The sequence below is a fragment of the Chiloscyllium plagiosum genome, chromosome 28 (assembly GCF_004010195.1).
Source record: "Chiloscyllium plagiosum isolate BGI_BamShark_2017 chromosome 28, ASM401019v2, whole genome shotgun sequence".
Lineage (NCBI taxonomy): Eukaryota > Metazoa > Chordata > Chondrichthyes > Orectolobiformes > Hemiscylliidae > Chiloscyllium > Chiloscyllium plagiosum.
In genome coordinates, this window is record NC_057737.1 from 5,403,485 (window position 1) to 5,428,194 (window position 24,710).

General features: G+C 40.0%; 1 protein-coding gene across 2 annotated transcripts in view; it reads right to left on the minus strand.

Moving 5' to 3' along the window:
* Positions 1–24,710, minus strand: part of LOC122563897 — a 79,112-nt gene that overhangs the window by 35,213 nt on the left and 19,189 nt on the right. For both annotated transcript variants that reach the window (XM_043718113.1, XM_043718114.1), the window contains exons 8-12: positions 20,310–20,477; positions 17,977–18,070; positions 9,639–9,789; positions 8,539–8,743; positions 2,089–2,267 (exon numbers count right to left, since the gene is read on the minus strand). In XM_043718113.1, the coding sequence (XP_043574048.1) occupies positions 2,089–2,267; positions 8,539–8,743; positions 9,639–9,789; positions 17,977–18,070; positions 20,310–20,477 (797 nt within the window). The remainder of the gene's footprint in view (positions 1–2,088; positions 2,268–8,538; positions 8,744–9,638; positions 9,790–17,976; positions 18,071–20,309; positions 20,478–24,710) is intronic.

The following is a 24,710-nucleotide window of genomic DNA, read 5'->3' on the forward strand; positions in this document are numbered from 1 at the left end:
GACTTTATCAAAGGCTTTCTGAAAGTCCAGGTACACTACATCCACTGGATCTCCCTTGTCCATCTTCAGAGTTACATCCTCACAGTATTCCAGAAGATTAGTCAAGCATGATTTCCCTTCATAAATCCATGCTGACTCTGACCTATCCTGTTACTACTATGTGTCGTAATTTCATCCTTTATAATAGACTCCAGCATCTTTCCCACCACTGAGGTCAGACTAACTGGTCTATAACTTCCTGCTTTCTGTCTCCCACCTTTCTTAAAAAGTGGTACAACATTAGCCACCCTCCAATTTGCAGGAACTGATCCCAAACTTATCAAACTCTGGAAAATAATCACCAACGCATCCACGATTTCTCGAGCCACCTCCTTCAGTACCCTGGGCTGTAGACCGTCAGGCCCTGGGGACTTATCAACCTTCAGACCTAACAGTCTCTCCAACACCAATTCCTGGCAAATATAAATTCCCTTCAGTTCAGGTCCTTCAGCCACTGTTACCTCAGGGAGATTGCTTGTGTCTTCCCCAGTGAACACAGATCTGAAGTACCAATTCAATTCTTCTGCCATTTCTTTGTTCCCCATAATATATTCCCCTGTTTCTGTCTTCAAGGGCCCAATTTTAGTCTTAACCATTTTTTTGCCTTTCACATACCTAAAAAAACTTTTACTTTTCCTCCTTCATATTATTGGCCAGTTTACCTTCGTACCTCATTTTTTCTCTGCATATTTCCTTCTTAGTAATCCTCTGTTGTTCTTTAAAAACAGGAAACAACCTACAGAATTCCAACATATATTCTGCCCTCTTCTGTCATTAGCCTTTATAAATTTGTTCAAATTTGACCATGCCTCTTAAGCAGTCTATAGCGCAACGTTTTAATAAATTTATCCGAAGTTAACAATCCATCAAACCTTCGCCCATGTTCAAATCATTAGGTTTCAATGTTGAAAAATGTTGCTTCTTATCTAGCTAGTATGATAACAGATGTGCTAAGGCCCACCTTGCCTTCACTTTGGTAAAGAAGTAACCCAGATTCACCTCATAACACCATTCTTCCACTGGTCAAAAGGCTTAGCTTCAGAGAGCAGGTGGGCTTTTGACTCAATCACTCCCTGCTACCAACATTAAACTCCAAACGATAACAGTATTTAAGCATAACTCAAGTTCACATTTTTATGTGAATGCTTTATTTTAGTTGGTCACATTCCATGCAAGTCATACTCACTACTAGCTCCCCATACTTATACAACTAATTCAAATTTTTTTTATATATTCAGAGATGTTCAAACCTTTTAATTCTTCATTTCTGTTCCCTCATTCTATTGGGTTTTGGGCATTCTTTCATACCGCATTAGATGATAACAGGGACAAGCCTTGGAACTTTGACATGTTTATACCGCCTGTTAAATACTGGAAAGAAGTACTGAGCTGGAGTTGGGAGAGACCCCCTCTAGATTGCAAAAATAATCTTATCACAGACATCCCTTATCAAAATGTTTAAAATACTTTTATATTAAAATTTAAGATTTTTCTTCAGAAATCCAGGTAATAATCCTAGCTGGAAGCTTCACGTCACTCCCACTTTTGTCTTTTGATCAGCTGTCAAGACAGATCTGACCTCAAAGTGGAAACTCCACTCCTAAGACAATGAGATCATAAGTGCAGGAATACCCAGTTGGCCCATCAAGGCAACATTGTCCCTGCTTCATCAATAAGATTATGGCTACTGTGACTGACCCCTTTAAATCCACTTTCTTGCCTGCCCCATATAACCTTGACTCCCTTGGGAATCACAAACCTGTAAACATAGTCTTTATTTTGAAGTTGACCTTGCTGCCAGATGGTGTCCATTTTTCCTCAGGGCGGCGGATATAGATTCTGCCTGCCCCATCTCTCTCAAGCCCCCCAACTCCCCCACTTACCATTCCCATTCTGGACAAGAAGTGGAAAACTAAGAACTGGCATATCCACAGCCTTATCTAGAGCTCAAGCCCTTTTTTCACAAAAGTGGCTTTTTATAGAAGTGAATTGCTAATCATCACTACACGAACATAAATGTATCTCCTGACATAAATTGAACAGAGTTACCTGTGTGTGTGGTAAAAGTCGAATCAACAAAGTACAGCAGGGAATTGTACGTTGGCGTTTGAACGATCTTGCACTAAGAGGAGTCTGTCCTGTTGACGGCATCCCTTGTTTTAGTTTGAGTTGGAATCCTCCAACATTTAACTCTCCATTTTCATTGAACAAGGAAACCATAGCATCGCCTAAAAAACCAAACAGTAATCAAATAAATAGTTGTCAGAATCTTGCAGGTTGTGTATTTCCCTTGCAGTTATAGTGTATGTTTGTGTAATAGTCAGAATTAACTGTATTTGACCAGATTAAAATAAACATTATGACTGCAATAACAATGTGACTACAATTCTAATCAAAGAAATACAGCTGTCTATACATAACTATAATTTTTGTAAATACCCATCTTTTTAACTGATTATTTCTTCTGAAAGTCTTTCTGAACAATTATTACCCAGGTTGTAAGTTTACTCGCTGAGCTGGTAGATTTGTTCTCAGATGTTTTATCACCATGCTGGGTAATATCATCAGTGAGCCTCTGATGAAGCACTGATGTTCTGTCCCACTTGCTTTTTGTGTGTTTTGGTCTGTTATGGTGGGTGATATCACTTCCGGTTCTTTTTCTGAGAAGTTGGTAAATGGGGTCCAAATCAATATTTTCGTCGATGGAGTTCTGGTTTGAATGCTAGGCCTCTAGGAATTCCTGTGCGTGTCTTTGTTTAGCCTGTCCCAAGATGGATGTATTGTCCCAGTCAAACTGGTGTCTCTCTTTGTCTGTGTGTATGGATACTAGTAATAGTTGGTAGTATACTAGAAAAAGACATCAATACTAAACAACAGTGGACCAAGACAAAGAAAAGACCAGCACTACCAGAAAAACTGGCCAAGCTCCTCACAGCAATAACACGGATAATTCAGAGACTGGGATAAAGAACCCGCCGGACCGACCATCCACAGACACAGAAAAAGCTGTCCTAGTACGAGAGATAAACTTCAACCACAGGGATACAGACAAAAAGAACTTCCTAGTAGCACTGGAATCCACCTTGAAAGACAACGGATTTACGGAAGAAATTCAGTAGACCATCAGACAGACAGTAACATCAACACTAAGCAGAAAGAAGGAAAATACCCTCAACACACTGGAAAGGAAAGCCCTGGAAGGACTCAGAAAAGACATAAGTATTGTAATCCTACCAGCAGACAAAGGGCGTATGACCATCATCCTGAACAGAACACAATACATTGCAAAAGCACACACACTACTCTCAGATATCGAAACCTACCAACATGTGGCGATGGACCAGTTTCCACAGCTAGAAAAACATAATACAACACCCGAGGAAACTTCACAAGATAGCAGGTGACATTAACAAGCTAGACCCCCAAAGAATAAAACCTGAAGGATCCTACACACCCCGTTTCTATGGATTATCAAACATACATAAACAAGGGGCTCCCTTCAGACCCATCATCTCACTTCCTAGTACACCGACATACAGTCTAGCAAAGGAATTGCAACGTAAACTGAAACACCTAGTAGAATACTAAAGCCATTCCATCCACTCCACCCAGGAATTCCTTAATATCATCAAACACACCAAAAGGTAGAGGTTGATGAGATCATGATTTCATTCAATGTGACGGTCCTATTCACATCAAAAAACATCACCCCAGCCAAAGAAACGCTGGCCTCACTGCTAGATGAACTAAGGACACAAACACCTGACAGCACCAACTCCAACAGAAGGACAGCATCCTCAAACTAGTAGACTTGTGCCTCACAACCCACTTCACCACAACCATCTACAAACAAATCAATGGGACGCCTATAGGATTACCAATAAGAGCACTCTTTACAGAAGCAGTTAAGCAGAGATTAGAACAAACAGCCCTTCCCGCGATCCAGCCCAAGTTTTGGGTCCGCTATGTTGATGACACCTTTGTTGTCACGAAACACAACAAATTAGAACAAACCCACAAACACATAAACAACATTCTTACTGGTATAAAGTTCACCAAACAGGAAGAGAACAACAGCAGTCTACCCTTCCTAAAAGACATCACAGTAGAACAAAAAGCCAATGGAGAGCTGCAGACCAGCATCTACAGAAAAGCCACACACACTGACGAGATACTCAACTACAGGAGTAATCATCCCATTACCCACAAACAGAGCTGCATCAGGACATTATTTAAATGAGCCACAACACACTGCAGCACCCAGGAACTATGAGAAGCCAAGGAAAAACACCTATACAACATTTTCAAGAATGAGTACCTGATAAGCACAGTCTGCCCATTCCTACACAACAGACCTAAACAAGAAGACTCAACATGCCCAGAGATTCTAGCACCCTGCCACACATTAAATATATCTCGGAGATGACGACCAGACTACTCCGGCCTCTAGGTATCATGGTAGCCCACAAACCTACTACCACACTGAAACAGCTCCTGATGAATTTAAAGAATTTAAAGCAGAATGAACGTCATATACAAAATACCCTGCAAGGACTGCAACAAACATTACATTGGACAGATGGGTAGGAAACTGGCCACCAGGATACATGAGCACCAACTAGCGACCAAAAGACATAACCATTTCTCACTAGTTTCCATACACACAGACAAAGAGTGACACCAGTTCAACTGGAACAATATATCCATTCTGGGACAGGCTAAACAAAGGCACGCACAAGAATTCCTAAAGGCTTAGCATTCAAACCAGAACTCCATCAACAAAAACATCGATCTGGACCCCATTTACCAACCTCTCACAAAAAGAACCGGAAGTGATATCACACACCACAATAGACCAAGACACATAAATGGCAAGTGAGACAGTGAGACAGAACACCAGTGCTTCACTGGAGGCTCACTGATGATGTTACCTAGCATGGTAATGAAACATCTGAGAACAAATCTACCAGTTCAGCAAGCAAACTTACAACCTGATCCATAACCCGAGTTACAAATCTTCTCTAAAATTGCAAATTATTCCCCAGTCAAGAGGACAGATTGCCTTTTCTTAGGACTGGAACAATGCTGCATTGTACAGATCACAAATAGATGAAAATATTAGTTTGGAAAATTGACATTTTGATGAATTATGTCATGAACCAAAATCATACCACTTGTGCTACAGAGCTTTATAGCTGCAACAAAATGATCACCAGAAGATGATGTCTTTAAGTTGACATCTCGGCATGGAATTCGTGGGTATGGAGTATTATGTTTCCGGAATGCCAGTTCCCTGCTCCACCCTATGCATAGGTCTATTGTTAGAGAACAAATGGAATTTTCCAATCACCTTCCAAGTTCCTGGAGGCATTCCTGGGAAACAGTATCGCTCCCTGGAGGTTGCTCCCAGTGGTTTTCCCTTTCTTCAGATGCAGCTGCAATTCATTCCATGGAACAGCTCTCCAGTAGATATCAGCCACTGAAGCCATTTTAAAATTTGAAGTTAAAATTGAAGAGAGAGTGCTTCCATCTTGTGGTGACCTAGAAAGGCAGTCTGCTGTTTCTTCAGTGTTGCAAAGCTTCCTATTGGCGCTTACTTTTGAGAGCCTGGCTGCTGACCTTCTTTTGAACCCTCTGGCCGGTAATTGGCCACATTGTAGAAAATGAGAACAGAGTAAACTGCCCCACAGTACAGGTTCCTGAACCCCATATGTGCCTGGTAACAGGATCCTGGAGCCTGTGGGGAAAGTTCTGACCATAATGTATGTAAAACCTACATATAATCTATAAAAAAACAACAGATTGACCAGTCATCCGCCTTGTGAAAATTAACTCATCAATTATCTTTATCTACTTAATTACTGAGCTAGAAATGGGTTCGCTGGTTTTAATAAATACCAATTGTGACAGACTTAGTTAATGATATTTAGTGGAAGTCCGGAAGCTTATTTGTTACTAAAAGCTTACTTAAAAGGGTAAACCCTTTAATACAAATATTAAAATGCTAGAATCTCACACAGAGTCACCACATTTCAGAAGTTATAAAGGAGACAGCTTACAGGAATAGTAAGCTTCAGGTTCAAACAGCTTCCCTTTACACTACCATAGATGATTCAACTGCACATTAACAAAGTAAAACATAATTTTGTTGAAGGAATGGTAACATTAACAAAAATGGGGATTGACCATGTTAAGATTTTTTTGTTTCTTTCATGAGGCCACTGCTGTTTGTCATTTTTATAAATAACCTGGATGAGGGCGTATTAGGATAGGGTGGTAAATTTGTGGATGACACTAAAGTCGGTGGAGTTGGGGACAATGTGGAGGAATGTTGCAGGTTACAGAGGGACATAGATAAGCTGCAAAGCTGGGCTGAGAGGTGGCAAATGGAGTTTAATGCGGAAAAGTGTGAGGTGATTTACTTTGGAAGGAGTAGCAGGAATACAGAGTACTGGGTTAATGGTAAGATTCTTAGTAGTGTGGATGAGCATAGATGCATAGATGCCTGAAAGTGTCCACCCAGGTTGATAGGGTTGTTAAGAAGGCGCACAGTGTGTTCGCTTTTATTGGTAGAGGGACTGAGTTTCGGAGCCATGGGATAATGTTGCAGCTGTACAAAACTCTGGTGCAGCTGCTTTTGGAGTATTACATACAGTTCTGGTCAGTGCATTATAGGAAGGATGTGGAAGCATTGGAAAGGGTGCAGAGGAGATTTTCTAGGATGTTGCCTGATATGGAGGAAAACTGAGGGACTTGAGGCTGTTTTCGTTCGAGAGAAGAAGACTAAGAGGTGACTTAATAGAGACATACAAGATGGTCAGAGGATCAGGTAGGGTGGATAGTAAGAGTCTTTTTCCTCAAATGGTCATGGCTATCATGAGGATACACAGCTTTAAGTTGTAGGGTGATAGATATAGGACAAATGTTAGAGGTCGTTTCTTTACTCAGAGTGTAGTAGGGGTGTGGAACGCCCTGCCTGCAACAGTAGTAGACGCGCCAACTTTAAGGGCATTTAAATGGTCATTGGATAAACATATGGATGATAATGGAATAGTGTAGGTTAGATGGGCTTCAGATTGATTTCACAAGTTCGCGCAACATTGAAGGCTGAAGGGCCTGTACAGTACTGTAATGTTCTATGGAACCTAGACAGGTGACAAATGTGGCAATACCAGCATTTATTGTCCATCCCCAATTGTCCTTGAACTGAGGATTTTTAGGTCATTTCAGAGGACATCCACTTTACTGTCACAAGTCTGGAATCATAAATAGAGCTGGCTAGGTAAGAATGACAGATTTCCTTCCCTAAATGATACAAGTGAATGAAGAAGGTATTTAAATTTCATCAACAGTGAAACTACTTTTCACCTTTTCTTCCCCTTTTTATTAATTTTGTTTAAATCCCACAAGCTGCCGCAGTGGGATCTGAACACACTGCCTCTCACATTAGCTTGGGTGTTTAGATTACTAGTCCAATGATATTACCACTCTGTCACTATTTCTCCTATCGACACCTCACAATTGAAATAAAGTTAGAAAATGTTGGAAATTCACAGTGATTCCATCACCATCCAAAAATGTTATATTTTATCACTTTACAAATGCTAATAAACCTGTTTTAATGTGAGACACTTTGTTTTAATTCCAGAATTCCAACATTTCTGAGTTTTGGATCCAAGAGGTCTCCTATGAATATTTCAGACTGTGAACATGATAGGAGAAAAGACTGCAGTCTGAGCAAGAGACGTATTTGTATTTTCCCTTTTCAAGAATACATGTGGATAGGGGTTAAAAGCTAATTTCAATTCTGGTCAATATACGTTAGTGGCACAGTGGTCTACTGTGAACATCTTGGAACAGCCATTAAACACCTCAGCATTTCAGGTAAAGAAAGGGAGGTGTTTCTCAATCTAAGTGCAGCTAGCCAGCCACCATTGAAAGGAACTGTAACAAATTAGAGAACCTCAACGAGAGGTTGGTTGCAACACAAAGGTATGTTTGATTAGAATAATCAACCTAAATCAGTTTTGGAAAAGCAAAGGGTATGTTTACAAGTTACTTGCACTCATAGCCAGATAAGTTTTTACAATCCCTAATTAATCCCTGGAGGATCCTCCCTGCCCCTGCAAAAATAAGGTAAAACTTGTTCTACGGTTGCAGAATATTTGTAAATTTCAACAGTGGTGGTTTGGCAAGGGACTATTTGGGCATTGCATTTTTGAGTTTCTTATTAACCAACATTATGGGAATTTGAGTAGAAATTACTGTCCCCCATGATATGGTACAAACCTGTGAAATCGTCAGATCAGCTTCCAATATAGTAAGCTTTTTAAGCTTAAGCATTTGTAAAAATATCTTGGGGATAAATGATAATCTTTGATTAAGTACATTTTTCCATATTATATTTCATTCTTTTAAAACAAAAATCTCCTTATTTTGTTTAAATTCTTTTCAACTGAGTGAAATAATCACCAAATGTAGAAATTTATTTTCACTTACCAATAATGACCAGGTCACCAGTATCGAAATTGATTGTGTACACTCTAAGCAAAACGAACACATTGGGATCTAGTGTTTCTTTGCCCTTCACATTTATAGTCATGCAATAATGGAACTCTGGGCACCTTGCTGGACTATTGAGTACTGGGAAAGCTGAGATATCAGGGAGATCACTGTGGCCTGAATGCAGTATTCGTCCAATCACCTTAAAAAGGAAAATGAAGAAAATGTCAAAACGTGATGGAATCATGCCAATGGAGCCAAATCCACACTCTCTATGTCTCCATCCTTTTCTCTCTTAACAAAACTCATTCCTGAACTAAGGTTCTGCAGAAACTGCTTTGCTTCCACTCGCTCACCTCCATGTCAAACTTCAAATCCTTATCAACCACATGGCCTATTACAACTGAGTCCAATCCTGAGTTCACTGAACACCTTCACACTTGCACTTCCAACACTGAACATATTAGTGGTCATGAGTGTGGTGTCAATTCAGAGGTATTGAGGTCATCTGTAGAACCACAATATAGATAAGCTAACTCACCAGAGACTGAGGAGCAAACTTTCTCCTTACGCAGACAGGACTACCATCGCTCAATAGAATTCAATCATATCAATAGGATGTAACTAAAATGAAAACTGAATCCTGGAGTGGACCACTACACAGAATAAGAAAAAAGATTAGACCACTGTTTCTTAATGGGATCATTGAAAGTCGCTGTAGGAAGATAACCAGTAACTTATTTAATGCTGTTTGTGAAGTAAGACAAGTGTAATTGCTCTCGATTAGCAATATCAATCCTCTCCAATAACATTCTCATGTCCCCATAAGTGACCCATCCTCTTCTTGCAATCTGTGGATATTCTTCCCCTTCTCCCACTTCGCTGGAGCCCATTAGCAATGCTGACATGATAACAAATTACTGTTTGAATGCAAAAGAGGCCCAGTCATCAGAATGACTTGGGCCTTTTAGGGTGATATTATTGTAATCACACTGTCCACTGCTCGCCAAAGTTGAAAATTAACCTGAGGTTTTGCAAGTATATCCCATTCATTCACTCATTATATCAAAATTCAGTAAGCTTTTTCTATGTCTTACCTTGGTGATGGTTGCATTGTCTGGGATATAACGTATTGCGTCAATGTACAGATCAAAAGGCTCATTTACCATTGTTGGATATGGTAATGCAATAGCTTGATTATGGGCAACCCATGGCGCAGTAAGAAAGTGTTCATCAGATTTCAAAACTCTGGCAAGATCAAAGCAGACAAGTTCAGAGAAATATGCATTATAAAATTGTTCTTACAAATATTTTGCTACAAGGAAAGAGAGAGAGACAAAGACAGAGAAAAATAAAGACTTTTGCTATCCAATTTCCTTTTGTCTTCATTGCTAGGAAAGCAAATTGGGACATTGTGAGTTCATGAAAAAGGCGATATAAATGCATATTGAATCTTCCTACAACTTAAGTAGGTTTCCTGATATCTTATTGTAGCGATTAGAGTGGTATAGATTGTCAATATCCCCATACTCTGTTACTTCATGGTCATTTAGCAAATGTGCAAATAGATTAGTATGAAACAGAAGATTTTCAATTCTTCCTCCTTCCCCTCACCCCTCATGATGGTATGACTTCTTTTCACATGACCTAGATCCAACTTGTTCTCACCTGGCATTTGTAATCTTTAGTAGGTATAACCAGCATGGCAGATATAAATAGAAATATTGGATTGTTTTCTCTTGCATAATTCAAGGAAATCTAGTTCCTGAAGCACCCTCATCTTCACAGATAAAAATTAAAATCACACATTAGCAGGTTATAGTCCAACAGGTTTATTTGGAAGCACTAGCTTTCGGAGTGCTGTTCCTTCATCAGGCAGCTGTGAAATAGGATCATAAGACGCAGAATTCTGTGTCATGTTCCTGTTTCACAGCTACCTGATTAAGGAGTAGCACTCTGAAAGCTAGTGCTTCCAAATAAACCTGTTTGGACTATAACCTGGTGATGTGTGATTTTTAACTTTGTCCACCCCAGTCCAACACCAGCTCCTCCACATCACAGATAATGATCATAAACGCAATAATGGTTGATTTGATAATTCTCAACTCCACTTTTCTATCTTTTCTATAAACTTGATTCCTTTGCTGATTAAAAAAAACTATCTTGGTCTTGAATGCACTTAAGGAGCCAGCCTCAACTGCCCTCTGCGGTGTAGAATTCCACAGATTCATCAATCCAGGGGATAAGAAATTCCTCATTTATGTCTTAAATATGCAACCACTTATTCTGAGATTTCACCTTCTGGTCCTAGACTCTCCCACAAGGGGAAACAACCTTTTTGCATCTACCCTTTGAAGTCCCTTAGGAATCTTGCATGTTTCAATAAGGTCACTTCTCATTCTTCTAAATTTCAGTAAGTAAGCCCAAACTACTCAGCCTCTCCTCATAAGACTGTCCCTCCACACCTGATACCAGTTAATTCAGTGCAGTCTGGAATGCAAACAGTGTCTTTTTAGTCCATAAGGTTCAACAACTCACAGCAAGCTGAGGAATCAGACAAGTCACACATACAGATATTTGGAAAGGCAAGGATTGATTAGGGATAGTCAACATGGCATTGTGTGTGGGAAATCATGTCTCACAAACTTGATCGAGTTTTTTGAAAAAGTAACAAAGAGGATTGATGAGGCAGAGCAGTAGATGTAATCTATATGGACTTCAGTAAGGTGTTCAACAAGGTTCCCCATGGTAGACTGGTTAGCAAGGTTAGATTTCATGGTAATCTAGCCATTTGAATATAGAACTGGCTTGAAGGTAGAAGACAGAAATTGGTGGTGAAGCGTTGCTTTTCAGATTGGAGGCCTGTGACCAGTGGTGTGCCATAAGGATCAGTGCTAGGTCCACTGCTTTTCACCATTTATAGAAATCATGGATCATAGAATCCCCACAATGTGAAAACAGGCCATTTGGCCAAACAAGTCCACGTTGTGGGGATTCTATGATCCATGATTTCTATAAATGATGAAATGATGAAATTAATGGAAAAGATTCTTACCGACAGGATTTACTTGCATTTGGAAAAGAATGGACATTAGAATATAATCCCTCCAGTGTGAAAACAGGCCCTTCGGCCCAACAAGTCCACACCAACCCTCCGAAGAGTAACTTACCCAGACACATTCCTCTACCCTATTACACTATATTTACTCCAGACCAATGCACCTAACCTACAATCCTGAACACTCTGGGCAATTTAGCATGGCCAATCCATCTAGCCTGCACTTCTTTGGACTGTGGGAGGAAACCCACGCAGGCACAGGGAGAATGTGCAAACTCCACACACACACAGTCACCCAAGGCTGGAATTGAACCAAGGTCCCTTGTGCTGTGAGGTAGCAGTGCTAACCACTGAGCCACCATGCCACCCACAGGATTAAGGATAGTCAGAATGGATTTGTGTGGGGAGGTTTTGTCTCACAAACGTGATTGGGTTTTTCAAGGAGTGGCAAAGATGATTGATGAAGGTAGGATGTAGTCTAAATGAACTTCAGGCTGGTCCAGAAGATTAAGTCATTTGAGATCAATAGTGAGTTTGTAAGTTGGATACAAAATTGGTTTGGTCATAGAAGACAGAGGATAGTTGTGGAGGCATTTTTTTTGACTGAAGGTCTGTGACCAGTGGTGTTCTGCAAGGATGAATGTGGGACCTCTGTTGTTTGTAATACTTATATATGATTTGGGTGAAAATGTAGGTGATCTGATTAGTAAGTTTGCAGATGACACGAAAATTGGAATTGAGGATAGTGATGAAGGTTGTCAAATGATACAGCAGGATATAAATCAGTTGGAAAGTTAAGTGGAGAAACAGTAGATGGAGTTTATTCCGGCAAGTGTGAGGTGAGGGTGCAAAAGAGGTGCACCAGGAAGTCATCTGGATTGGAGTGTAATAACTTTTAGGAGAGGTTGAATAAACTTGGACTGTTTTCACTAGACCATTGGAGGCTGAGGGGTGATCTGATAAGTCTTTTAAGTTATGAGAGGCGTGGATAGGATGGATAGTTGGAGTCTTTCTCTCACGGTTGAAATGTCAAAGACTATGGGGGGATGAGTTTAAGGTGAATGGGGGAAAGTTTAAAGGAGATGTGTGAAGCAATGTTCTTTTTGCTTGGAGGGTGGTTGGTGCCCAGAATGCACCGCTGGGAAGATGGTAGAACCAGATACAATAGCAATGTTTAAGAGGGATTCAGACAGATAGGTGAACTGGTAGGGAACACAGGAATGTAGACCATTTGCAGATAGAAGGGATTAGTTTAGATTGGTATCATGGTCAGAGCAGATATGGTGGCCGTAGGACCTGTTTGTGTGCTGCACTGTTCTATATTCTATGTTCTAAAACTGTTTGTACCATTATTATTGCAAAACACTTCCGAAGATATCAAAATATAATTTGACTTTATGATGCTTGAAGCTAGAAATTAGGTGGAATTTTACACATGGTACTCCATTCCTGATGACAGAATTACAATTAGGCAGTTCTTTTACTTTCATATCAGGACCCAGGACCACGTACAAATTTAGAGGGTCGGCAGCAGGTAGGTAAAACACGTACAATTACATGATGGGTTTCCATTGAACAATCACATCATCAGTTGACAGTTCAGCAGGTCAGACCATGCTATAAAAAAGCCACCAGGACAAGCAGCAAAGCTCTGCCTTTAAACATATATGACTCACTTTTGCTGTAAATATTTCCAGAAAAAAAAACATTTTTGAAGAGAATAACTCCAGGTAACAGCAATAACACTGGCGAGTGTATAGCAGAGTCACACAGACTAGCACCATCTGGATGCAATTGCTGCTCTGTACTGAGTCAACTGATCTGAGATAAGATGAAGGAAGGGATGTCAAATTGTCTTCTGAAACAATTGAATAAGGAAGGGAACCAATTCAAGCAAAAATCCTACTCCTGAAGACTATCTGTTGACCCTCCCATTCTTGTGAATGTATCACTGAGCACGTGGAGATAGGTCCAAACTCAATCATGATTAAATGTCTGCCAGCATACACTGCTGGATTTCTGAAGAAGGGCTTATGCCCGATACGTCGATTCTCCTGCTCTTTGGATGCTGCCTGGCCTGCTGTGTTTTTCCAGCACCACATTTTTCAACTCTGGTCTCCAGCATCTGCAGTCCTCACTTTCTCCTGCCAGCATACACTGCCTAAGCATATCAATCAAGAACTGTAATTTGGGAAAGATATCAGGGACTGTCTATGTCTGTATTCCACAATACTTTAGGAGATCTAAGAAAGGAGAAAGAGATAGTGGAATTGGGTGGAGAGCAATAAACAAAAGCAATACTAAAATTGCATGTCTACATTGAACTTACAAGTCCTAAACCCCCAGTAGGGAACCATGTTAAAAGAGTTAGGGGGTATGGGCATTCAGAAATACAGGTACAGTATCATCACTATTAGAGTACTGATTCTTCTTTCTGTTCTCTTGTCAAGCATGCATTCTAGTTGGGAGCACAAAGCGAACATGCTTGCCCTTAGGTCTCACTGCAGAGACTGTCTTCGTATTTCAGGATGAACAGTGGAAAATTGAAGCAGAGAATGCATGCATTAATTGGACTTTGAAATGCATTTCTATTTTTCTATTTTTTATAAAGGAAAGACACAAACTGAAGGAGTCATAATATTCGAATAGATTCCCCCCCACCATTGATAGTGCAGGAAAAGTACCATTCACAGCGTAAATAGCATGCAAATAATACATCCCTCATTGGACAGATATACATGGATATACATTCAAGCACACTCTTATTTGAGGTAATCTTTTAGGTTTACACAAGAAAGACTGAGAAAACTTGCTAAATTTGTATGTTAGCATTATTTAAAGAAAAAAGCATTTCAAAACTAGGCTGAATCCTATTTATTCAATATAGTATCACCCCAGGTAAGGAAGTATTTATATGAGCCTGCAATGCTAATGAACCACAGGTCTCTGGTGTCTAATTGACAGCTATACTTTTGCACCAGCAAGTAGCAGCGTGAAGCATGATTTCAAGTGAGTGCTTCAAATGGCAATCTTTTAAGCTATACCGTGAGCCAAATTGATAAACAGAAATGTATTTATACACTGCAGTCATATTTTGCACATTTAACTGCTGAACCTTTATTTAGTCATAGAATTAAACAGCACAGAAATAGACCTCTTAGTCCAAATCATCCATATCAACTAAATATCCTAAACTGATCTAGTCCCATTTGTCAGCATTTGCTCCATGTCCCTCTAAACCCTTTCTATTCATGTACCCATCCAGTTGTCTTCTAAATGTAATTGTACCAGCCTCCATCACTTCCTCTGGCAGCTCAAACCAAACATGCACTACCCTCTGCATGGAAATGTTGCCCCTCAGGTCCCTTTTAAATCTTTCCTCTCTCACCTTAAGCCCATGATCTCAATTTTTGGATTTCCCTACCTTGGAAATTTTATTGTCATACTGGATGTAGGTTTGCTAGCTGAGCTGGAAAGTTCATTTTCAGACGTTTCATCACCATACTAGGTAACATCTTCAGTGAGCCTCTGGATGAAGTACTGCTGACAGTTCCTGCTTTCTATTTATATGTTTGAGTTTCTTTGGATTGGTGATATCATTTCCTGTGGTGATGTCATTTCCTGTCATTTTTCTCAGGGGATGGTAAATGCGGTCCAAGTCAATGTGTTTGTTGATAGAGTTCCAGTTGGAATGTCATGCTTCCACGAATTCTCGTGCATGTCTCTGTTTGGCTTGACATAGGATGGATGTGTTGTTCCAGCCGAAGTGGTGTCCTTCCTCATCAGTATGTAAGGATATCAGTAAGAGAAGGTCATGTCGTTTTGTTGCTAGTTGATGTTCATGTATTCTGACAGCTAGTTTTCTGCCTGTTTGTCCAATATAGTGTTTGTTACAGTTCTTGCACGGTATTTTGTAAATGACATTAGTTTTGCTTGTTGTCTGTATAGGGTCTTTCAAGTTCATTAGCTGCTGTTTTAGTGTGTTGGTGGGTTTGTGCGCACCATGATGCCAAGGGGTCTGAGTAGACTGGCAGTCATTTCCATGATGTCTTTGATGTAGGGGAGAGTGGCTAGGGTTTCTGGATGCGTTTTGTCTGCTTGTTTGGGTTTGTTGTTTAGAAATTGGCAGACTGTGTTTACAGGGTACCCATTCTTTTTGAATACACTGTATAGGTGATTTTCTTCTGCTCTGCGTAGTTCCTCTGCGCTGTAGTGTGTGGTGGCTCGTTGAAATAATGTTCTGATGCAGCTTCCTTTGTGGATGTTGGGATGATTGCTTCTGTAGTTCAATATCTAGTCCATATGTGTCATTTTCCTGTAGACACTGGTTTGAAGTTCCCCATTGGCTGTTCACTCTACTGTGATATTGAGAAATGGCAATTTGTTGTTGTTTTCCTCCTCTTTAGTGAATCTTATGCTAGTTAGGGTATTATTGATGGTCTTGAAGGTTTCCTCTAATTTGCTTCATTTGGTGATGACAAAGGTGTCATCCACATAGCGGACCCAAAGTTTGGGTTGGATGGTTGGCAAAGCTGTTTGTTCGAGTCTCTGCATTACTGTTTCTGCTAAGAACCCTGATATCGGAAATCCCATGGGTGTTCCGTTGGTTTGTCTGTAGGTTTTGTTGTTGAATGTGAAGTGGGTGGTATGGCATAGGTCCACTAGCTTGACGATACTGTCTTTGATAATAAAGTTAGTGGTGTTTGGTGTGTGTATCTTTGGGTCTTCTAATAGTGTAGTCAGTGTTTCCTTGGCCAAGTTGATGTTGATTGATGTAAACAGGACTGTTACATCAAAGGAGACCATTATTCCATCCTCTTCTATCTTAGTGTCTTTGATGGTCTTCGGGAATTCTTGGGTGGAGTGAATGGAGTGGCATGAGTCTTCTACCATGTGTGTTAGTCTTTGGTGTAGCTCCTTGGCCAATCTGTAAGTTGGTGTTCCAGGTAGCGAGACTGTGGGTCTGAGGGGGGCTCTTGGTTTGTGAATTTTGGGTACTCCATAGAAGCATGGTGTGTTGGATCTGTCTGGTTTTATTTTTTGGAAGAAATAAATTTCTCTAGATCTCTGAAGTTTTTTGAGGAGGGCTTTGATTCAGTTCTCTAGTTGTGGGATCGTGTCTATCGGTATTTGTTGGTAAGCGTTGGTATCTGCAAGTAGTGCGTTTGCTTTTTCAATATAGTCTCTTTGATTTAAAAACTTCTCAAAACTCACTAATTGTCATACTATCTGGTGAATGAATAATAAAATGTCAGTTAACAGCAGAGGTAATGATAGATGCTGTCTCCAGGTGGGAAACTATCTTACTAATTAAAGTCTAAATAGGGAATTTTGTCACTGTTATTGAATTACCATATACATGAATTATATTTTTAAAACGTCTGTGATTTTTCGGACATAGAGGAAGTGATTTGTTGGAGGCACAATTTCGACGTTCATTAGACCAAGCAATTTCCCCAATCGTTTGGAATGTTCTTCCCCAGAAGGCAGTGGAGGCCAAGTCTCTGGATACTTTCAGGAAAGAGATGGATAGAACTCTTAAAAATAGTGAAATCAAGGGTTATGGATATAAGGCAAGAACAGGATACTGATCGTGAATGGTGGTGCTGGCTCGAAGGGCCAAATGGCTTACTCCTGAACCTATTGTCTACTGTCTATTGTCTAATCATCCTTCCCTCTCAAAGACACATTAAAATGTATTGCTGTTTAAGAACTACTGATCTGTATCACACTGCCTGCTGAACACTGCAAAAACGTTGTACCTAAAGCAGAACACAGGTAATTCTTGATTCTGTATACCAGTACAGTTTGTTAGGGATATAAGTTAATGTACCGGGAAAGAATACAGATGTGAGTGCTATACTATTGCAAAGCCAGCTAGCTGTTTATTGATTTAGTAGATTCAACAAATCCTTCAATTTGTTCACCAGTACTTTGGATTCCTGATTGAGAGAAAAGTATCTCTTCCAAGTCTTTTTGTCATTTTCCCTACAAATGCCTCAGGATTTGCAATTTCTTTTTTATCACTTTCACAATTCAAATCCCAGCCTTACAGTTGTGGGCAATAAGCAATATGGTAATTGGCACTTCTCCAGAAGAAAGCAGGAATAGAATGAAAAGAGAAAAGACTGTAGGCTGTTCATGCACATGTCCAAGTAGCAGATTGTATGAAAGCATTGGCAGCAGCTGTGGGCTATTTTCAAACTTAAGTAGTAAGGATGTCTAAAAGATACACAAAAGAAATGCTTGAAAGATAGAAATTATGTTATTGGTCCACATTTAATGTTAATGTTGAGTACACAAAATTGGTGTTGGTCTAAGATGTAGCTAATATGGCTAAATTTTAAGTGAAATAATGGGCAATGTTGGCAAGCTACCTCTCCCCCTCTGTTTTCTGGTCTCTCTGTCTCTGCTTTTCCAGGGATGGATCATAAGTAGCCAGTGTTATCTCTGATCCCTGCTGGACAAGTTCTGCAAAAATATTGCACAGACAAAATTAGATTCAGTCAAATTCTGCCTACTATTGATGTGCATTACATTCCCCACATTCCCTTAATTTTTTTTTTACAGGTTATATATGAACTATTAGACAGTACTCTGTTGCTAGAAAAGAGAGAATACGGATGAAGGGAATATTCCCTAACTGACAGGATACGTGAATGGCTGTTTCCTTTGTAACTGAAAGGAGTCCTTAGCTTTTCAGCTTGTATATTAAATGATTGGGATGAAAGAATAGAAAATATTTTCAAATCTTCAAATGACATGGAGTTAGACAAGTTCTTGATTAACAAAGGAGTCAAAGGTCAGGGGGACGAAATGTAAACAGAGTGAGGTCAAAATCAGATCAGCCACGACTTTAATGAATGGCAGAGCAAGTTCAATCGGCTGGATTATCTACTCCTAGCTCAAATGTATAAAGGGATAAGAATAGACTCAATGACTAGGTAAATCTACGGCAGATGGAGTTTAGCATGAGGAAATGTTAAGTAAATCAATTTGAATCTGGCAAAGATGATTCAGAAAGCTTTCTTAATGGGATAGATTAGGAACTGCAGAGGAACAAAACATTTAGGTATCATAATACATAAATCACTAAAACAAAATGCCCAGGTTTAAAATATAAACACAAAGGAGAGTTGACCTTTATTTCAAAGGGGATTGGAATTCAAAAGTGGTGAAATTTGGTTGAAGTTGTCTACAGACTTCGTCAGACCTTATCTGAGTACTGCATTCAGTTTTGAGCATCAAAAAATATATGTAGTGGGGGGTGTGGTGTGTGCATGTCTTTGGGGGTGGGGGTGCTGTTTTGACGAATGTTAAAAACATCCAATCAGATAACGAGTCTTGTTGCTTTCTGATTGGCATTGGAAGACAGTGCATTACAGGCCAGATGTGTGGCTGAGAAATGGCTGGAGTGTGAAGGTAAGTGTTGTGGTGAAACCTGCAGGAATAGATTTAATCACAGTTGGCAATCCTGAACCAGGATGCTGTCAGGGTTATTGGACAAATTAAGGGCAGGTTGTATTTACTAGCTTGGTATTCCCTCAAGATTAGGATCTTGTGTTTGTCTAATTGAAGTCTACAAGGGGATACAAATTGAGTAAGGTAATTTCCTTTGCTAGGAAATCTAATAAAATGACATAATTTAAAATTTATGCCCAGTCATTTATGAGTGAAATTAGAAAGCAGTTTTACCAGATGCAAAGTAGTGGAATCTTAAGATCTCTCTCTTCAAAACAGTGGTTAGCACTGCTGCCTCACAGCGCCAGAGACCTGGGTTCAATTCCCGACTCAGGCGACTGACTGTGTGGAGTTTGCACATTCTCCCCGTGTCTGCGTGGGTTTCCTCCGGGTGCTCCGGTTTCCTCCCACAGTCCAAAGATGTGCACGTCAGGTGAATTGGCCATGCTAAATTACCTGTAGTGTTAGGTAAAGGGGTAAATGTAGGGGTATGGGTGGGTTACGCTTCGGCGGGTCGGTGTGGACTTGTTGGGCCGAAGGGCCTGTTTCCACACTGTAAGTAATCTAATCTAATCTAATCTAATCTAAAAGATACAAATGCTGGGCAACAAATGCAGCTTTTAAGACAGAGATTTTTGGATCACCTACCACTCCCCCACAGTGACTACAGATTGCAGATCCAGCAATTCCTTTATGGGAGAGGAAAGTGTTCTTTTCAAATTTCTTTTGCCAGCTAGGCTTGACCTTAGCCTGGATCCCAGAATATATCCCACTCCCACCCTTCAGGAGGTTGGTGTGCCTCATGCCATTCAATATGTCAACCTGCAAATGTGTGCCAGTTTCCAGTGACACCAGAAAGTGGAAACTCCAGCATATGATTTCATCTTTCTCAACCTGGTCTCCCTTAATCAGTCACCCTGTTTTGGGACAGGTGAATGCACTGTCTCCAAGCAAGGTCACAGGAAACTTCAGTGTGGCTGGGACCTGTTGTTTTCCTGGTCCCAGTCCTCTTTTTCCAGACTCTTGATGACATACATCCACTATCTGCCTGAACAGTTGAACAATTTCAATACAATTTCATTGTATGTTCATGTGCAACCTCACAGGAATTCAGACATTTGGAATTTGAAATTTTACCCAAATTCCATTAATTAAACTGGTATATGCCATTTAAAAGGATTAGATTTTCTTGATCATCAACACTTTTATTGACCAAAGTACTTTTTGTTTTGTTAGTATTTTGACTTACTAGTGTAGTTGCATGGTGGATCTCCATCAGCAATATTGTCAGGGGGCTTCCCAGAATTCAATGCAGTGACCAAGGACTGTGGATTGGATCCCCACAACAACCTGGTAGCTTTGGTTTCCTGGTAAAATGTGTCCACCTTAACCCAGCCCATGGCCATTGGTCCAAAGTCTAAAGAATATAATTTTTAATGTGAATATCTTAATGTGTAAAAATTCAGATATCCAAGAAAGGAAATCTCAAAATAAAAATCAGATTGGTCTTTACGTCAGCACAATTCAATGTGATACTTCTAATTGAATTAGGAAAGAAGTCAAAAAATGTCACTGCACCATTTGAAGCACAGACACATGATGTATTTTTTAAAATCAGGCTGAGTTAATGAACATGAACATCTATAATTCAACAAATGCAAAAAAATGAAATTTTTGTCAAGCAAAAATCATTTAAAGCTTAAAAAAGTGATTCTATATTATGTATCTTTCTGTACCTTACTCCTACCTTAAATGGGTTCTGAAGAAGGGCTAATGCCCGAAACGTCGATTCTCCTGTTCCCTAGATGCTGCCTGACCTGCTGCGTTTTTCCAGCAACACATTTGGGCGGCACGGTGGCACAGTGGTTAGCACTGCTGCCTCACAGCGCCTGAGACCCGGGTTCAATTCCCGCCTCAGGCGACTGACTGTGTGGAGTTTGCACGTTCTCCCCGTGTCTGCGTGGGTTTCCTCCGGGTGCTCCGGTTTCCTCCCACAGTCCAAAGATGTGCAGGGTCAGGTGAATTGGCCATGCTAAATTGCCCGTAGTGTTAGGTAAGGGGTAAATGTAGGGGTATGGGTGGGTTTCGCTTCGGCGGGTCGGTGTGGACTTGTTGGGCCGAAGGGCCTGTTTCCACACTGTAATGTAATCTAATCTAATCTAAATCTAATCTAATTTCCATCTCTGATCTCCAGCATCTGCAGACCTCACTTTCTCCTCTGACAGTATATTGAAGGTACTCACCTCAAAGCATCACACTTGTGGGTTTAATTGCCCAAAACAGATTGCTGGGAATTATATCAATAAAGAAAGAAGTATTTGCATTTTTGTTGTATCTTTGACAACCTCAAAATATCCCAAAGCACTTAATAGTCAAGTGTGCATGTGTGAAGTGTAGTCACTGCCGTAATGGAGGCACATTGGAAAGCAGTACAGTACCAGACTATAGAGGTCATGCTAAAGTTTTAGACTGCAGTAGGCAAATATGCCTGGAATATTATGCTGGGTCCCATTTGTTATGATCTTTGGGATGTTTGGGTTATACACCTATCATCATTGAAATTCATCAACCACATTACCCATTTGCATGCTAGGGAAAATATCTTTATAGCTTGACAACAGCATCATATAGCTTGACAACAGCATCATGTTACTGGCAAAACTACTCATGTTGCTACTGCAAAGTAGCAGTGAAAAAGAGTTCAAACATTTGAGTTACTTTACCTTTCAGTCTGAGATACTGGGCACATTTCAGAACCAAAGTGGCAGTCTTACGCACATTCATGAGTTTTGTTCTTGCTCCTATTTATTATGGTCATAGACTTTATTCCCCATACAAAATATAAATAGTTACTTGTTCACTCTTGATTATGATGGTTTTAAGAGATTAATTTTGTCCTGGTTTTTATTTTATGAAGAAAGGTTGAGAGAGAGGTGCAAGCAGACAACTCATAGCCACTAGAGTAAACAGTTTTTGAGGCCTTGGGATTTAAAAATAAAGGTTGGAACAATAGAAGCAGCCCACAGAGCCAGGATTTTTAGTTTTAGTTTATCGGTAGCAGTTGTTGCTGGAGTCTTGAAGCTGGGTTTGGAAGCTACAATACATCTCTTCCTGTTGCACTCTCTCTCTCTCTCTCTCTCTCTCTCTGAGTTTTTTCTTGATGATTTTCCTCCTGGACTGGAGAATTGCCTATGAAACAATCTGTTTTACTGAATTTTGCCTTTTGCCAAGAGTATGTTTATGCAATGTTACTGTGTCGGAACAGTTAATTAGTAGTAGTTAACCTAAGTATTATTTTGTTAAGCATTTTTATAGAGGTACAGTTAAGCCAATTACGTAAGTTAGCTTGCTGAGCTTGAAGGTTTGTTTTCAGACATTTCGTCACCATAATAGGTAATGTCATCAGTGAGAGTCTCTGGTGAAGCGCTGGTGATATGTCCTGCCTCTTTAATTATAGGTCTTGGTTTCTTAAGGTGGTGATGTCATTTTGCATTCTTTTTTTCAAGGGAAGGTCAACAGAGTCTAAATCGATGTGTTTATTGATGGAGTTCTGGTTAGAATGCCATGCCTCTAAGAATTCTCATGCATGTCTTTGTTTCGCCTGTCCTAGGATGTGTGTGTGTGTTGTCCAATCAAAGTGGTGTCCTTCTTTGTCTGTATGTATAGAAATTAGTGATAGTGGGTCGTGTCTTTTGGTGGCCAGTCGGTGTTCATACATCCTGGTGGCAAGTTTCATGTTAGTTTGTCCGATGTAGTGTTTTTTTTACAGTTCTTGCATGGTATTTTGTAAATGATGTTAGTTTTGCTGGTGATATCTATTGAATCCTTTAGGTTCATTAGTCGCTGTTTAAGTGTGTTGATAGGTTTGTGGGCTACCATGATGCCAAGGGGTCTGAGTAGTCTGGAAATCATTTCTGATATGTCTTTGATGTAAGGTAATGTAGCTATAGTTTTTGGTTGCATTGTGTTGGCTTGTTTGGGTTTGTCTCTGAGGAATCAGCAGATTCTTTTATTTTTATTCTGTCAGGATTTTAAGGGTAGTGTAAAAATAAAGTATGTTTTTGCTTCATGCCGAGTAATTTCACGAATCAAATTGCATTTGGAATACAACACCTTACACTTACCTTTAAAATAAGAAAAAGTTACGGTATAGACTACTTTCTGAATATATTTTAAGGGGGTTTGATCTGATCCATAACAAATGATCTGATGCAAATGAAACAAATAATCCATACTTCATGATCATTGTCCCCTCCATTTGTCCAAATCTCATGTTACACAGGAAACACAGTGTGATAGTCAATGGATATTTTTAGAGGAAGACTTGTAGTGAAGTTCTCCAGGGGTCAGTATTGGGAACTTTGCCTTTCCTGGTATATGCATTAATGAATGCAGGAGACAATTTCAAAGGTTATGCATGATACAAAACTTGCAGCATTGTAAAATGAGAGGAGGATAGCACAGAACTCCAAATGGATAGAGACAAATTGGTGGAGTGAGCAGGTGGGTAATTGATGATGTTCAATGCGGAAGTATGAGGTAATATATTTTAGTAGAACATGGACAGACAAATAAAATAGTGGGTAAAAAGAACAAGAACAATGAACGTGAAAGTATATGTGCATACATCTCTGAAAGTATCAGGACAGCTTGAGAGAGCAGTTAATAAAGTATTCAGTATCCTGGGCTTTATAAGATGGAGGAATACAGTCCAAGAACAAGGATTCTGAACTTATGTTGTTTGACCTCAGCTGGGGTGCTGTGTACATTTCTGGGTGCCATAGTATAAGAAGGATGTGAACGCACTGTATAGAATGCAGAAGGGATTTACTAAAATAGTTCCAGGAATAAGAAACTCCAATTAGGGAGGATAGATTAGAGAGGTTGGGACTGTTCTCCTTGGAAAGAAGAAAGCTAAGATATTTGATAGTAGTTTTCAAAATCACAAGAAATCTGGACAGAGTACACAGGAAGAAACTATTCAGGCTTGTAAAAGGACAGAGCAAAGATGCCAAAGATTTAAAGTGATTTGCAAACTAAGTATTGTGATGTGAGAGAAAACTTTTTCACACAAGTGATTCAGGTCTGGATTGCATTATCTGGAAGCGTGGTGGAGACAGAGTCAATTGAAGCTACCAGGAGGACATTAGATGATTATTTGAATAGAAACAGTGTGCAAGTGTATGGGGAAAAAACAAATGAGTGGCACTAAGTTATATTGCTTGTGTAGAGTCAGTATAGACTTGATGGGCTACACTGGTGGACCCATGTTCAATTCCCAGTACGGGCAACTGTCTGTGTGGAGTTTGCACATTCTCCCCATGTCTGCGTGAGTTTCCTCCAGGTGCTCCAGGAGGATTGTTTCTCCCACAATCCAAAGATGTGCAGGTTAGGTAAATTGGTCATGCTAAATTGCCCATTGTGTTCAGGAATGTGTAGGTTTGGTGCATTCGTCAGGAGTAAATGTAGAGTAATTGGGTAGGGGAATGGGTCTGGGTGGGTTACTCTTCAGAGGATCGGTGTGGGCTTGTTGGGCTAAAAGGCCTGTTTCCACACTGTAGGAATTCTATGATAATTCTGTGATTCTGCCGCAGTGTAGTCATGTAGCACAGAGGAAACATTGGTCATCGACTTAAAACATTTGATTTTG